This window comes from Passer domesticus, chromosome 6, assembly GCF_036417665.1.
Source record: "Passer domesticus isolate bPasDom1 chromosome 6, bPasDom1.hap1, whole genome shotgun sequence".
Classification (NCBI taxonomy): Eukaryota; Metazoa; Chordata; class Aves; order Passeriformes; family Passeridae; genus Passer; species Passer domesticus.
In genome coordinates, this window is record NC_087479.1 from 38,443,216 (window position 1) to 38,459,334 (window position 16,119).

General features: G+C 51.7%; 2 protein-coding genes and 1 long non-coding RNA gene across 5 annotated transcripts in view; 2 read left to right on the top strand and 1 right to left on the bottom strand.

Annotated features, from left to right (window-relative positions):
* CRY2 (cryptochrome circadian regulator 2) overlaps positions 1–7,379 on the top strand; it is a 22,471-nt gene extending 15,092 nt beyond the window's left edge. For 2 of the 3 annotated variants that reach the window (XM_064424728.1, XM_064424730.1), the window contains 7 exons: positions 950–1,090; positions 1,579–1,890; positions 2,954–3,105; positions 3,233–3,435; positions 3,905–3,994; positions 4,492–4,633; positions 5,083–7,379. In XM_064424728.1, the coding sequence (XP_064280798.1) occupies positions 950–1,090; positions 1,579–1,890; positions 2,954–3,105; positions 3,233–3,435; positions 3,905–3,994; positions 4,492–4,631 (1,038 nt within the window). In that variant the 3' untranslated portion in view covers positions 4,632–4,633; positions 5,083–7,379. The remainder of the gene's footprint in view (positions 1–949; positions 1,091–1,578; positions 1,891–2,953; positions 3,106–3,232; positions 3,436–3,904; positions 3,995–4,491; positions 4,634–5,082) is intronic. The other variant, XM_064424729.1, reaches the window with a different exon arrangement.
* LOC135303229 (uncharacterized) lies at positions 6,701–15,298 on the bottom strand. The gene is made up of 2 exons (XR_010364707.1): positions 11,345–15,298; positions 6,701–10,748 (listed from the first exon to the last, which is right to left on the bottom strand). It is a non-coding gene; the product is annotated as an uncharacterized LOC135303229 (long non-coding RNA).
* The window catches only part of MAPK8IP1 (mitogen-activated protein kinase 8 interacting protein 1), a 24,853-nt gene continuing 19,592 nt past the window's right edge, over positions 10,859–16,119 (top strand). Inside the window, exon 1 of the mRNA XM_064424712.1 lies at positions 10,859–11,006. Within this exon, the coding sequence (XP_064280782.1) occupies positions 10,921–11,006 (86 nt within the window). The 5' untranslated portion in view covers positions 10,859–10,920. The remainder of the gene's footprint in view (positions 11,007–16,119) is intronic.

The window sequence follows — 16,119 nt, forward strand, 5'->3', positions numbered from 1 at the left end:
TGGAAAGGAATGTGTGCTATTGTTGGCATATTCCTGTGGTCTTCGGTTTTGTGTGGAGCAGGGAGCTTGTGGGCTTCCTCAGGTCCAAAAATTTAGAGCAGTATATTATTTATGCTGCTGTTTGAAGTATATTGGACTCTTTCTTGTTTCTACTTCTCAGTTTCCTTTAGAGGAGTGCAAACTTGGGAATTCTCTTGTTAAGTTCGGTCCCTGCTGCACACTGCACACCATCTCTTTTTAGCTTTACCTTAGGTATTAGTGCCAGTACATGTTTACAAAAGAATGCCTTCCCCTTGTCCATCAGCATCTTAACAGGGTGTCTCACTGGCTGGCATTCCTTGAGCCCCTTGTTGAAATAATCAGATTTTTTCAGTGGGGCTGGTGTTCTTGATTATAGTGCACAACGCAAACAATTTCAAAGTAATGAAAGGTGACCCAGCTGCCAAAGCATGGCTCAGTTTTAACCATTTTGTAATTCTTTAATCCATCAAGCTGGGTGGCTTGATGTCAGTTGTGGAAATCAAAGCATAAATACTTTTGCTGAAGAGGGAATAAATGATCAATATAATGCTTCACAAAAGCATCTGAATTTTCCCAGCTTACTTGTTCAGTGTGTGAAATGAGATAAACATACCTGGACATAAACAGTTGTGTTAGCTTGTATCCCTAGGAACCCTCCAGGTTGTTAGCTCCTGTATGCAAAGCAAATTAATCCTCTTGGGCAAAATAACTGACTGGTTTAAATCCTGGAGCAAAGGTTTTGCATTTCTTGAATGGTGCATGGGGTTGGGATTGCCTGCTGGAGATCTCTCCCAGCAGTGGTTGGAAGTAAATAAAGGAGACTGTGCTGTCAGATGTGAGTGGCCTCACCACCTGCACAGAGGTTTGCCTTTAGCAGCATCCCACAAATACAAGGGGTTGTTGGCTCATTTCTCCTGAATCTGTCTAGGCATGGGTTGCAAATTACGAAAGACCAAGGATGAATGCCAATTCCTTGCTGGCCAGCCCTACAGGACTCAGTCCCTACCTGCGTTTTGGCTGCTTGTCCTGCCGCTTGTTTTACTATCGTCTCTGGGAGCTGTATAAGAAGGTAAGACAACAGATTCACCTGGAGGGCAGGTGGGGTTTGAACATATATAGCATGATGGTTGCCAGAGCCAGAATTGGTGCAAAAGATAAGTTGCCTCCCTAGTGTTTAATTGTTGGGCCAAGTTTGTTACTACTACAAGAGGAGGCTCTTGGGTAAGAAAGTAATTCTCCTGTATGCTCTCACACAGTCCTTAAATCTGGTGGTACCTTGTTCTTCAGTCTGGACTTCTGTGTTATGAGCCATGTAGAGCCATTTACAGTTAGGTTTACATTGTTCCAGTCACTTGCCATTGTACTGAGTGACCTCTGTCAGTGCTCTGACTTTACCATCTGGGCTTTCTGCTAAGGGGCAATCCAGCATTGAGCTCCTTTATGGCAGTGGTCAGTAGCTGACTTGGGAAATGTGTGTAAGTGCATGGGTGCCTCAGAGCTCAGCTTCCTGAAGGCAGTCCTTGTGTGCTTGTGACCAGCCATGCTCCCTCTGCACAGGTGAAGCGGAACAGCACACCCCCCCTCTCCCTGTACGGACAGCTGCTGTGGCGGGAGTTCTTCTACACCGCAGCCACCAACAACCCAAAGTTTGATCGCATGGAGGGGAATCCCATCTGCATACAGATCCCCTGGGACAGGAACCCTGAAGCCTTGGCAAAGTGGGCAGAGGGCAAGACAGGCTTCCCTTGGATTGATGCAATCATGACCCAACTGAGACAAGAAGGGTGGATCCACCATCTGGCCAGACACGCAGTGGCCTGCTTCCTGACCAGGGGTGACCTCTGGATCAGCTGGGAGTCAGGAGTCAGGGTGAGTCCTGCCATTTTCAGATATTTGCAGGAGGCCACAAGGAAAAACAAGTCTCCCTGGCACTTGCTGCAAGGATGGGCACACAGGTATGGCTTTTGCTTCATGTGTGAAAGGTGCATGGAAGAGAGGATTTGCTAGCAGGCTTTTGGCCAGCCAACAACCTGACTTCTTTCTGCCTTCTGCAAGGCCCTGACTGTGTCACAAGCCTCAAGTAACCATAACTAAATGTGTTTGGGACCCACTGGTAAATACAGACTAGGGTTTTGGGGGCCTTTTAGTTTGGGGGGGGGGGGGGAGGTGAGTTTGTAAAAATTCTCTCAGTCCATCTGTTTTCTTTGCAAGTTTAATGTCACTTCTTAACCTGAGCTTTTTCCTCATTATAAAATCCATCACCGTGCCGGTCAGGGAGCGCTCCATGACTGAAATCTGAGTCTAGAGTCTCTCAAGGAAAGAGGTAAAAGACCCTTCTCTTGGGCCATCTGAAAGGACAGACAGTTTGAACCTACCCAGTGTACATACTGCCCTACACAAAAAGTGGAGGCAGGAGCATCTAGTCACAAAGCTGACAAAGAGCATAATTGAAAGCACTGCCTAAAGTCTAGCATCTGTGCATGGATGTGAGTGAGTTACTGCTGAAACCTTTCTGCCTCTCACTGGTAGTGTGCTCTGGGACCTTCAGAGAGGTTCTTTCTTCTTGCTTTGGTGCATATTCTTCTGTGCAGCATCCTCTCCTTCCCAAGGTTGGTGCTTTACACTTGTTATGCCTGCCAGGCTAGGATCAATACCCAAAGCTTGCTGCAACGCTAGGTAGTGATTTAGTCTGTAGCTGCATGAGAGATAAGCCAGCAGTTTATCAGTGTGAGCAGACCATGCCTCCCTAAGTGAAAGTGTCAGGAAGTGAGATGCATTGACCAGCCAACTGACTTCAGCCAGCAGATCACCTCTGTGCTGCTGCTCTGTTCTCACAGCTCAGTGCCTGCCATTTGAAATAGCACCTTGGGTCCTACTGCCACAAAGTCCTCCCCAGGGAAGGTCTCAGTGCCTTTTCCTCCAATTGCTGCAGGTGTTTGATGAGCTGTTGCTGGATGCAGATTTCAGCGTGAACGCGGGCAGCTGGATGTGGCTCTCGTGCAGCGCGTTCTTCCAGCAGTTCTTCCACTGTTACTGTCCTGTGGGCTTCGGACGGCGCACGGACCCCAGTGGTGACTATGTGAAGTAAGTGATGTTAACTAGAGCTGATTTTTGTTTCTGCATCTGTAAGCTGAAATGAATCAGTGGCTCACAGGTGCACGGCACTTCTTGTGCACTGTGTGTGCTACACTGCTTTTTGCTTGTGTTGCAGGAGGTATCTGCCCAAACTAAAGGGTTTCCCTTCACGATATATCTACGAACCATGGAATGCCCCAGAGTCTGTGCAGAAGGCAGCCAAGTGCATCATTGGGGTGGACTACCCCAAACCCATGGTGAATCACGCAGAGACCAGCCGACTGAACATCGAGCGCATGAAGCAGATCTACCAGCAGCTGTCACGCTATAGGGGCCTCTGTAAGTACCAGCAATTGCAAAAGTTTGTGTCTTTAATAGGAGATAAAATGCTGGGAGGAAAGGTCATGATTTAAAATAGGTATTACTCGTCTCTCTGGCCTGTCCTTGCAAGAGGAAGCAGTGCCTGCCAAATGTGCTCAGTTGGTTTCCGTGGAGAGCTCCATTATGTTCTCGGACAGTTAAGAGTGGAGTGTTTGGTCTGAGAGCTGCTGATAGCATGGCACCATCTATATACCACCAATGGTCCATCCTTCACTTTGTAAGAAAACCTAAGCAGAGTATTCTAAGTAAATGGACAGCTGGATCACGGTGTGTGGCTGTAGTCAGCACTGGGTCAGTGCAGCTCTGAACTCTTCCTGCTTTGGGATATGGCTGTGCTGCTTGGTGATCACTGAAGTATTTCTGTGAAAAGCTTCTCCCAGCCCGCTGTGCTTTGTTTCTTAACTCAGATCCTCTTGCCATTCTCTAGGTTTGCTGGCATCCGTCCCTTCTTGTGTGGAAGATCTCAGTGGCCCAGTCACAGACTCGGCTTCAGGGCAGGGCTGCAGCACCAGTACAGGTGAGTTGGAGCTATTTGTGTGCTTTTGATTTGCATGTCACATTAAAGGTTATAGGCAGGAGAGGATCCTTTTCTAACAAGAAGAGCCTATGTAGCTAGGAAAACATTTACATTCCTTTACACTTTATTCAGAAGTCCCCAGTGAGCCTTCATGTCTAAAATGGCTGAAGAATAAGAGTTCATTAATATGAATTTTGTGTATTGCCTGTATGGGATCATATGCAGCCACTTAAAGGAGAACTGCAATTTGCTGTAGGGTTAATCAGGTATAATTAAGTTGTTCCCTGTCAAAGGAGGATACTTTTGTGTTTGGGGTGACTTAATTCTGCTTTTAACAAAGAATTTTTGGTAAAAGCTTTCAGGGAGGCTGTGACCAAATGTCTCTGTGCTTGTGCAGTCTTCTTTCTCCCAGCTCTGTGGCAGGTTAGGCCTCGATGCACTTGTGAGGCCATCTAAACACAGGGGAACCATTGCAGTGACTCTTCTTCCTTCTCCAGCAGTGAGGCTGTCTCAAGCAGACCAGGCTTCTCCAAAACGCAAACACGAGGGAGCAGAAGAGCCATGTCCTGAAGAACTGTACAAACGAGCCAAAGTGACAGGCCTCCCTGCTTCAGAGATCTCTGGAAAGAGTTTGTGATTGTGAGTACTTCCTAGTGTGATCTGGCTTAAACTACCTGGTTCTGGAAGCTGATAAGGCTCAATCTTTACTCCCACCATTTTAATGAACAAAATGGACTTCCTTGTGGAGGGATGTGCAAGGCTCCTAAGTGTAATTCCACAGCCCAGAAATATGGCAGTGGTCGTTTGGATTTTGTGTAAGACACTGTTAGCTCCGTTGTCCGCTGGAGAGCGGTGCCCTGCTGCTGGAGCTGTCACAAAGCACAGTTGTTGGTGCATTTGCTCTTGGGAGGCTGCTTCTCCTTCCACAGAGTGGGCTCGCAGCCAGGTTCTCCCGTCTGGTGAGGGTATGGGCTAGAGCAGGAGAGCAAGCAGGTCCCAGGAGGCAAGGAGCTAGTCACATGTTCTGCCAACTTTTGAGTATGACAAGGGAGGTCAATGCAAATTCTCTCTTTTACTTTCTCCTACAGCCAGCGACAAGCACCTTGCAAGTGAAGAGAGAGAGTGCTGAAGAGGTGACCAGAAGAGTAGGAACTGCTGTCACAGAGGGACTGGAACTTGTGATCTGCAGCAGAAAATCCAGGCTCTCATATAACTGTGTAATTCCAATAACTGCCACACAAGGGCACTGCATTACTTGTGCTTGGGAATATTTGGCTTTCTGGTCTCCAGAGAGCCAAATAAATCTCTTCTCAGCCATGCCCAAAATCTGCCCACATTGAAGAGGGCAAGAACATTCTGTCAACTCGCTCACTCCCAGGTGTATCTTTGTTTTCTGACAATGGCTCAGTGTGTATGAGTTGATGCATTGATGTAGGAATCAGCATCTGCACATCTCAGAAATAGTGAGCATCCTTTCTCAGCAATAGTACTTGGTAGTGATGTATGTTGATTAATTCAAATTATAGTAGGAGTTAAGAAGGAAGCTGCTACAATGTCAAAAATAGAGTACCCATCCTACGAGAGAACAGGGAAAATTCAGTATTTCTTTCATTATGCTGACGAGGAAGAAAATGCTTTCTGAGTAAATCAAGGTAATGCTTGTGTGGGATGGAAACAAAATGAAGGTCAGCTGTAGCACAAGAACAGATACACTTGAAAGGCACTTAAAACTTTCCCTGCAAAAGAACCTTGCCACTGTGAGGTGAGTCATAGTGCTATCGCCTGGAATGGGTGGCTTCAGAGCTGTTTGACATCTGGGGAAGAGGAACTCTACAACTCCCTGAATGGAGGTTGTAGCCAGGTGGGGGTTAGTCTCTTCTCCCAGGCAACTAGAGACAGGCCAAGAAGACAAAGTCTTAGGCTGCACTGGGGGAAGTTAAGGTTGAACATCAAGAAAAAGTTCTTCACAGAAAGAATGGTTGGGCATTGGAATGGATGGCCCAGGGAGGTGGTGGAATCACCATCCCAGAGGTGTTTAGCAAAAGACTGGATGTGGTACTCAGTGCCATGGTCTAGTTGACATATTGATGTTAGGTTATATAGGTTGGACTCAATGATCTCAATGGTCTTTACCAACCTAGTTGATTCTGTGACTCTGAGAAGGAGGAATTCCTCAGAGAAAAAGATCATGCCTTGATATGAGCAAAGCAGTATCTCAGAATAGATCTGATCCAAGTAATAAGGAAGCTACACCTGGGCCCAGCACTCCACAGCATTTCCTTCCCTGATTGAGAGCTCTCAAATGGAGCCTGTCTGGTGTGTAGCCATTGCAGTGCTTCATACTGATAGAGGATGTATTACACATCAGCTCCTTGAAGTGAGTCTTCCTCGAGTTCAGAGTCCAGTGTCCATTCCGTTCGCTCTTTCCTGTATTGGCATCTGTGTTTTGAATTTCCAACAGTGAACTTCTGTACCTGCCCACTGCTCCTCGTTGCCACTTGCATTCAGGCTGGTGCTTTGTAGCCTGGCGAGGTGATTGTGTAGCTTTCCTGGCTCTTAACCATACACTCCTTGCTGGGTCCTGTTACTTGTCAGGTCAGCACGTGCTGGCAGAGCACCTCTGCCTGCCACCAAAGAGTGCAAGGGAGGGTGGTACTGTAGGAGATGCTCTCTTGAGGCTGTTTCCAAGAGGAATTAGATTGAGTAGCTTGTTCTGTGCAATGGGCTGCTGTTGGCACTGTTTTCATTTGCTGTCCAAAACCTTTCATCCCTGCCTGACACGGATAGTGTGGGGCTATATGTGAGCTTATGCAACTAACTGCTTGGGGAGTACAGGAGCTGTCTCCCACTAGGATAATCAGATTCAGTTTTGGAGCCTGTGTTTGAGCCCAGAGCAACAGGGCTGCGAATAGAAACTGAGTCAAATGTACCTGAGAAACCTGAAGTGGTTGAATTGAGTCTGTGAATAAATGTAATGAATAGCTGAATAACCTTTCTTTCTCATTCCCTGGGGCATTGATCTTATGTTCTTTTTCCACAGGGAGTCCACTGGGCAGACTGAACAAGTAAACAAAGAGTCACTTTTCCTAACCTTACTTTATTCCAAACTACTATTCATAGTCTGCCTGGTGGATAACCCGGTCATCAACAGGTCTTGTTCCCTTCAGTCTGACCCAGCTGTTACTCCCATTGTCTTGGGGCATAAAGGTATAAAGAAAGAGATACTCCCCTACCCCCATCTTCTGCTACAGAGAGAAGAAAGGGGAAAGACATGCACTTTGTACACATAGGTTACAGAAATTGTGACTTCTGTCATTTGGAGAGTTTCATGCTTAGGCAATGAAAGGTCTGTAAATAAAACTTTTTATAAATGTCTTTAACCCTCTTTTTGCTGTCATCCAAATTATTTCACTTGGTAAATGGAATTTTTGGGGCTGGATCTGTGGGGGTAAAGAGTCAAAAGGAGGGGAGGCTACATCTCTTTAAGTGATCTAGAAGGCTTTGTGGAGGTGAGGAAGATCACATTTGCAAGGTTTCTCTCAGTACCTGGGATATGGATGGTGGTATTTTTGAAGAAGTGCAGCTCAGATAGTGGCACTGGGAATGACACACACATCAGGCCAGCCAAATAAAGATAAAGGAAAAGCTTCCTTCAGGAAACCTTGTAAGTAGGCTGGGATTTATCCACTCTGGCATCTTTTCCCAACAGAAATGATAAAGGTGGGTAAAACTGTGTGACAAGTAGGGAATGACTGTTCATTGTTTTCATTAATATTTAGAATTGGGCATGCTTGGTTAAAGTACAAGATGGCAGATTGAACAAGTCTATGCCTTGCTTAGCTTTGTGACAAGTTCTTCCTCAGTTGTGGGTGCTAACAGTTTGAGTTCAGAAAGATGTGGCCAGTTTGTGAGGAAAGAAGCCATCAGTAACCATTAGTAAAGATACCATCTTTGTTTCAGAAGCAGCAGAGGACTGCTGGAGGCTGTTGTAAAGAAAGTAGCATGAAATGGATGCCAGTTTGGGGGCTCCTGTTTTCTGTGTCTCAGGGCAAGCTGGCCATACCTGAGCTGACACAGTGAGCACGGTGTGAGCCCTTTGCTCGGGCAGAGGGAGCAGTTGCCTTTTGCTGCTCCGAGAGCAATGGCTTTGGGCTGCTCCCTGGGTGGCATAGAGGCTCCTTTCAACTGAGGGTGGATAGGGCAGAAAGCTACAGAGTTCTGAACAACTGCTCAGCTTGGGTCTCCTGTCAGTGATGGACCCTTGGCTAATGACTTCCAGGCTAAGTCATGAACTTGTATTAAATACACTAGACTTAGCAATCTAATGACTAGCAAGGACACAGAGTCAAGTTCTTGTGCATCCTGCCATCCTCCTTGGTGCTCCTGTGTAGACCCACTTACTGGAACCTCTATCTTAGCAGAGTTCCACGAGGTACATTACTTTTCTTAGTAACCAGCAGGACTTGGGAAGTGCACGAAGCCATGCAGTTCCTTGTTGAGGTTCAGCAGTGGGGCTGATCTGGGACAGAAGTGCCTCAGCTCGTGGTATTGCTGAATTGTTCTCGTTTCTGGCAAGGACCTTCTGGTCTTGAAAAAATACAACTTCAGTGCTTGGGGTGGCTCACACATGGCAAAAACTTTTTGAAAACAGCAGCCTGTGCCTTACAATATGACAAGCCAGAATGACAGTAAACTCAGTCCAGCTTTTTCTAGCCTGAGTAGAATAATGTAAATTAAAGCTGGAGAGACTGGGTTTGAGGCTGCTCCTCTGTGGTGGCCAGGATATCTGTTTTACCTGTCACAGGAATGATGGTGATGGAAGGAAGTGGATTGGAAATGGCTAATCTTGGATTTTAAGCAGAACTGCCTGCTCCATGTGCTGGTGCTTGAGAAAATTCCCTTCCTCCATGTCTCTTCTGTCTGCACAAAGAAGGAGCTGGAATGGCTTCAAGAGGAACTGTCTGAAAGGTCTGAAAATAGAAAACACACCTGGATATGAAGAAATGGAGCTGGAAATATGGCCATTTGAGGCAGAGGTGGGAAGAGCAGTGAGAAGGATGGCTGATGGAAAGAGCAGTCTGGTATCACAGCTGCATCTGGGTGGAGACCAGCTGGGAAGAGGAGCAGGAAAACTTCTCTGAGCACATAACCTCTCCTCAGGTTTCCTTTAAGGCTGAGTTGGTCTGAAGTGAACCTGATGGTCAGCTGGACAATTTGAAGGAGAAAAATCAGCAGATACCTTGTGAGCAGAGATGCTGGCTAGGACAGAAGTGCTGTCTCCTAATTTGCAGCAGATGTGCATGCACTCTCCCAGGGGCCCTGTGCTCTGCTGTGCATCTATGGAATCGACCTGACTGACAGTAGTGCAGGTAGGAAGGTCAAATTGGGTCTTCTGCCAGCCAGCCTGAGCCACGCTGGTGACTTGACTGAAGGTCAGGTCACAAGGGGTGAGCTTTTGGTGCTTGGCATCCAAGCTGCAGTGGTGAGTTGCAGTGGTTGTGATCTGGCTGTGGGAAAAGGCAGCATCCTTACTTTCTGTCCCAGGTCAGAGGCCAAATAACAGCCATGCTGCAGAGAAATCACATTTTGGTAGGCGGGGTTTGTGCTTTGTGATGGAGCTACATCAAAGCTCCCTGGATGAATGCTGGTGACTCTTGTGTCCTGCATGTAATACAGTTCAGTCTGTGCATCCAAACGGCAAAGGGGACACTTGGATCATTCTCAAGAGGCTGCCCCAAGCTTACCTGCACATGGTGACCCTAGAGGTGTGTGCTTGTCTCCACTCTAGTCCAGGAGTAACATCTCTTTCCAGTTTCTCTGGCAGGAGCCTAAGACTCCTGAGAGTCTGTATGAGCAGGACTGTATGCCTTGGAGGGCTCTGCCTGCTCTTCTCTGGAGGAGCAGCTGACATCCTGGGTCTTGGCCAAGAACTAATACATCGCCTCAATGGCAGTCAGCTCTGCGGTGTGAGGAACTGATGGGACCGGATGTTTGAACTGCCAAAGTGCCACTCCTGCCATCCAGGACTGTCACAGACAGGCACTGCGAGCACAGGGAATAAAGAAAGTTCTTCTGTTCAGGTACAGAAGTAGCCTTGAGATCTAAAAATACTGATGTTGTCCACTTCTGTCCACAGCACAACCTGCACAGATAGCCTGCAAAGCTTGGGGAGGAGAGGCAGGGGAGAGAAACCTGCTCAGGACAGTAAGGAAGAGTAGCAGCAGTACCACCCAAGATAAAATTCTTCTTAGACATAGCTGGATACAAAAATGGGTTTGTCCTTCTGGGGAGAGACCTGAAACCTTGAGATGTATTTTTTCCCCTCCTTTGTGCCTGTGGAAGGCGTGTGTATGCTGTTTTTAAATTCCCTTTGCAGTGCTTGCAGCCCTGGTGAACTTCGGCAGGTTTGCACTGAGGCTGCCAGACCTGTTGCCAGGTGCGGCAAACACGCCGGGGGTGCCACAGCACAGCGTGGCCGCTCCTGCTGCCTCCAGGCACCTCCCCGCTGCCGAAGAGACCCGTGCCAGTGCCCTCAGTGTCCGGCCCCTCGCCCGGGGCTCCTGCCTGCCCGCTCGGCCAGCCGGCCCCGCTCCTGGCGCTGCTCCTCCCGGCCTTGGGAGAGCGCGGCCGTGCCCCGCACCTGCCCTCGAGGGTGCAGCCTCCAGCTGCGGGCACATCTGTCCCGCCGGGGCCGGCGTTCCCGAGGGGTCGAGTGCGAGGTGACGCTTCCATCTGCGCCGTGCCTGTCCTGCAGCTGCCGCCGGGAGCCGCGGGATGGAGCCTCCGGGCCGCGCCCCCGCTCCCCCCGCCCCGGCGGCAGGTATGTCCCTCCCCGCCGGCACCGCCAGCATCCCCCTCCCTTCATCCCTCCTTCCCTGCCTCCCTCCCTCCCGCCCGCCCTCCGCCTGCATGGAGAGAGCCACAGAATGGCGGAGCGAGAGAAAGGAGCTGCATCCCCGCCCGCCTCCTCACCCTTCCTGGGGCTGCACCTCGCCTCGCCCCCCAATTTCAGGTACCGGCCGCCGTCCCCCCGCGGAACCCTCTCGGGGCTGCCCCTGCCCCCTGCCCGGGGCAGCGCTCCCCATCTGCTGCAGCCCCCGCCCGCACGGCTCCGGCCCCCGCCTGCTCCGGCCCTCTGCCCCCTCGGCGCGCAGCCCCCGGCCCAGCCATCCCTCCTGCCCCCCGGCCCAGCCACCGCTGACCCCACCGCAGACACCGCTCCAGCCCCCCCGGCCGCTTAGCCCGCCCACCCAAGCCATGTTGGCCCTCGCCCCGCACATCCACCACTGCAGCTTCCTAGCCCCCTGCTTGGCCTCGTGTTCCCCTCGCACCCCATTCCCGCCCCCTTACCTGGCTCATCTCCTCTTCCAACACCTCTTCCCCATGGAAGAAAAAAGCTTCATCTCTCTCCCCTCCCCAAGGAAAGCCTTTTTCCAGCCCTTTCCTAGAAATCCCAGGTGCTTCTGCTTCCTTCCTGCCCCTGTGAAACAGGAACCCCAAGTGAGACGGTGGGAGAGTGCCAGAATTGATCCTCTTAGCAATACCAAGTGCTCCCATCGATTTGGGATGCAGGGGGCTGTGTCTCCTCTGAAACCCAATGAGGCTTGTCACAGGGACTCCCGATGGCATGGGCCAGACCAGGCATGCTTGTGGGTTCTGGAGCCTCTGGTGCCTGCTGAGGGTAGCTCTGGGAGAGGGATGTGCTGGGTGGGTAAGGGAGGAGCCCTGCCCCGCCTGCAGGTGCAGTGTTCGCTTGCTATCAGGGGTGGCTCGCTGCTCCTGGCAGCTGTGCCCTCGTCAGCCATTGCTCTCTGCTTGCCTCTGCCACCCAGGGGTGCTGGGGGGAGCTGCCTGAGAAAGGGGAATAGTACCAGCTGCCTTGCATGCTGAGATTTTGGGTGGAAAGGAGGGGATGATCCACACTTGGGACCACAGCTGAGACCGTGCCCTCCTCTGTGAGGCCCAGCCCCTGAGGTTGGGGAGCCCCTGGGTCCCTGTGAGGAAACAGATGGGTGCAGCCAAGCAGAGGTGGTGCTCAGGCAATTGATATTTGAAGGGCTCTGCTTCTAGACCCCCGTTGCTGGTGGCTCAGGCTCTTTGGCAGCTGCCTCCTATTGCAGCGCTGCCTGCGAGAGCTGCTGGGAGCTGTTGCAACATGGCTGGTGTACCCTGCAAAGCCAGCGATTAAACGCTGCCTCCGGAATCCTCCACCACGGAGAGGGGGCTTGGCCACCGAGCCAGGGCTGGAGGCTGAGCTGCCGAGCAGCTCTGGGCCTACCACCTGTCCTGCTGTCCTGGAGGTAGCGGCTGTCCCCTGGGCACCCTCCTGCTCCCCAGCAAACAGCTGTGCCCTGGGAGGGAGAGCGAGCTGCTGCTTCTGGCTGTGCCTCAGATCTTTGGAGAAGGAGCTCTGTGTGCTGCCAGCCTGCTCCAGGGAAGAACTGACTGTGTGAAGGAGGCTGTGCAGCTGGGTGGAAAACTGGGGAATCAAGGCAGGAGTGCAAAATCTTCCCCGGGCACCAAGCTCAAGGTGTAAGTGGAAGAAAATGCAGTGATGTGTCTGAGCCTGGGGCAGGGCCTGGCAGATCAGAGGCGATGCTGTGGCGGGGAGTGTCGTGTGAGAAGGGAGCCATGCTTGTGAAACACAAGCTGGGTTATGTGTCACAGCTTGGCTTGTGCAGGGCTCAGCGAGGGGCTGTCCCCACAGATGAGCTGCCCCCAGCAGTGATGAGCGTGGCTCAGAGTGAAGGCTCAGAGCACGGCTGGCAGCGAGGTGGGCTCTGCCCCTGCTGGCTGCCTGCAGGATGAGGTGTTTCAGATTTCTGCCCTTTGCTACATGTACCTGCACCCCCAGCTCCGAGCGGTGACATACCAGCCCAAGTATTCAGGTGGCTTGAATTGAGAGAGGGCTCAGTCCTGGCCAGCAAGCAGACTGAAGCTCTGAAGAGACCAGGCAGAGTGGCCTGGCAGTGATGGTTTGGTGTTGTCTGAGAAGAAGTGGGAGGAAAGGAATGGTGAGGTGATCCCTCCTTTAGCCAGGAGGTCCTCCAGAGGTGTCTGTTCTTCACGACGAAATAACAGCATTTTAGGAGACAGCAGTAAAAAAGTCATTCTCACCCACCCTCCCGTTGTTCTTAAGCTTCCCAAAGCCTTGCAGTGCAGTCTGGGTTCACTGGAACTCCTTAACATCTTTCTCTGGGACACTGTGTTGCAGCTCCTTGCCCTGCTAAGAAGCTTTGGCAGTCCTTTGTGGCAGGCTTTCTCTCTGTGGGGCCTCTCTGGGTTAGGGGTCCCTCTACCCAGCACTAGAGGGACAGGGAGGACTGGCACAGCTGGGGCACAGCTGGATGCAGGGCCCTGCAGAGCTCAGTGTTACCTGTCCCACTGTCCCCAGCACGGTGGCTCTAATGTAGCTGGAACTGGGAGGGGTCACGGAGTGATCCCCTCTATCTCCTTCAGCTTTCCCTGATAAAAGCAAAGGGCATCCACCTAGCTAGTGGGCAGGAAGGCACCTAGGGAAAGAAACCCTCAGAGAGTTACTTCCACAGGTCAGGAGAGAGGGGAAACTACTCCACTACTCAGGGAGCCGTGTCAGAAATCACAGCCCTTTGGGAAGGGAGGGTCTCTCTGGGGGAAGAAGTTCTCCCAGTCTTGTCGGGAAGTTCAAAGACGCACCTTCAGGCTGAGGCAAAAATCACTTTAGCTCTGGTTTGTTTTCTGTGTCTGTCGTGCTCATCTGGAGCTGTCAGCAAAGCCTGTCTGGAGGCAAGGAATGAGCTGGGCGTCGGAATGGGGCTACCTGTGTTCTTGTGAGGGGGGACAAAAGGGTTGTCTTCCTCTGGTGGAGGGAGAGGCACCTTCTCACCGCTTCGAACAAAGCCACTGAGATGGAAGAGAAAGACAGGGCCCAGCCAAATGTAGGCTAATATTATTTTTTCCAGTGGTGCTGGTTACAGGACTTGCACACAGCACCTAACAGCAGACTATCAGAGCATGGCTTGGGCAGCTGGGCCTGTTGGAGTGCCCAGCTTCATCACATCATTTTTTTGCCCTGATTTTGCCCTGCATGGAAAATCCTCTGCAGTGGCAGTGGGCTGACAGGGGATGGGCTTAATCATAAGGGGTTCTTAGGACTGTGATCAAGCTGCTCCTGCCATGGGCAGGTAACATCTGCCTCTGTTCATGCACCCATGTGTGTACTCTTGCTCACAGCCCCTGAGAATCCCAAGTTTATCAGTTCTCATGCATACAGCAGGGCTGCCCACCTTCAGGTGCTGCTTGGCACATCCTTCAGGAAAGCACTCATAACCTGCAAGGACAGGGTTCTCCTGGGGGATTCTCCAGGGTCTCTCTCACAAATGGAGACAGACTCCCACATACCTGTGATGCCATGGCCATTGGCAAGGGAAGTTGGCCAAAATACACGTGTAGGTCCTGCTCAGACTTTCACTGCCAGTGATGGAGCTGAGAGGAGTCAGAGCTGTTTCATTTTGCTGGTATTTTTAGCCTCTTTGAGAAGCAAGAGAGGAAGGAAGGGGTGTTTCCACCACAGGGAGCAGAAGTGGGTAATGGAGAGCCTTCCTTGTGTTTCCTAGGAAGTCCTGGATCATCCATGTGAGAGGAGCAAAGGGCGCGAGTAATACGAAGATAGAGATTTCTTTATTCGTGGCACTAATTGAGGTTTCAAGCAGAAGAGGTGCCTCCAGGCAGAGCTGATAGGGAAGATGGAGTCCTGGATGCTGTTCTTGTGGGGCTGAGTGACAATGACCACAGTGTGATGAGTGATATTCACCAGTGGTGAGGCACTGGTGGGGAGACAGCTTGTAACAGGTTAGCTCAGCAGGACAGTCCAGGCCCTGAGCTGGGCTTCTGTGGCATCACCCTTTAACCTGTCCAGGAGCAAAGCAGGTGGTGGGAGATGTACCCATCACTTGGAGCTCCTGGAGTGGGTGTCAGTGAGGGGCAAGAGAGCAGTGCTGTGATAGTGGCAGTGGGGGTGCCACCCCACTGTGTATCACAGTGGGTGCAGCCTGTGGGGAGGGGGATGCCCTGTTCCCATCTCAGAGTCATGGTGGGTGCCTCTTCTAGAGCTACTTTGGCTTCATCTTTGGCAAGGAGTGAGTGGGTCTGAGAGGCACAGGGGTGGTTTAGGATTATGTGATCTGCTGTACCAACAGTTTGTCAGCAACACCTGATAGCCCCTCCTGGAAAAGACCCCTATTTCCTTCAGCAGCAGAAGAGGTGTGGGAGCTGGCAGAGCAGCTCACCAGGTATTTCTCTGGCCCTCAGCGTGGGTTAGAGGTTGGAGAATGATCGTGCCTGAGGCAGGAGTGGGTCTGGGGGCTAGGTGGGGGCAGACAGGGAAGGGCAGCGGTGCTAGCACTGCTCTGTGCTGGCGGGGCTTGTCCCTTGGCGAAGGCGCTCCCTGGGCTTGGAAGTGCAGCTGGCCAAGACACCGGTCCTGCTGTGCTGGGAACACTCTGGCCTTTGCATCAGAGAGGGGCCTCGCTCCGCCTGGGGAGAAGCTGGACAGATGCTCCTGTCTGTGTCCCCTGCTGTGGGGGACAGCAGTGCTGCAAGGGCAGGAGGAGGCCGTGTGCTGAGGGTTTCCACGATGGGGTTAGCAGATCCCCTGTGCCCACTGTGGGTGCTGAGGAGCCGAGTGCTGGAGCAAGACCAGGAGCCAGGCTGGCTGGCTGGCAGGCAGAGGCAGTCAGCATCCCCAGCAGAGTGCAGGGACTTGGCGCTGGCTCAGCTGGGGAGGTTATTTTTTTTTTTCCCTTCCCCTCCAGGACAGCTGATTCCATCTATTTTTAATGAGCTTCCCCAGGTTGCGCAGTGAGGATAGAGAGCAGCGCCGGCAGGCACAGACTGCGACGGGGCAGGCGGAGAGGCAGCGGGCACCCAGGGCTCAGCTCTCACCTCCCTCACCGCTCCTCGCAGCAGGTCTGGGGGTGTTCTTTGGTGTGGGAGCGTGTCCTCCAGTGAGGGGGGGTCCTCCTCAATGCAGCTGCCCTTGAAAATGGAGTCGAGCACCGAGGAGGAGAGCTGGCTGGAAGATCAGTGGGAGAAATGGTAGGGGACCGGCTGGGCCTAGGGAAGGGGGGACAGTCCCGCGGGCATGC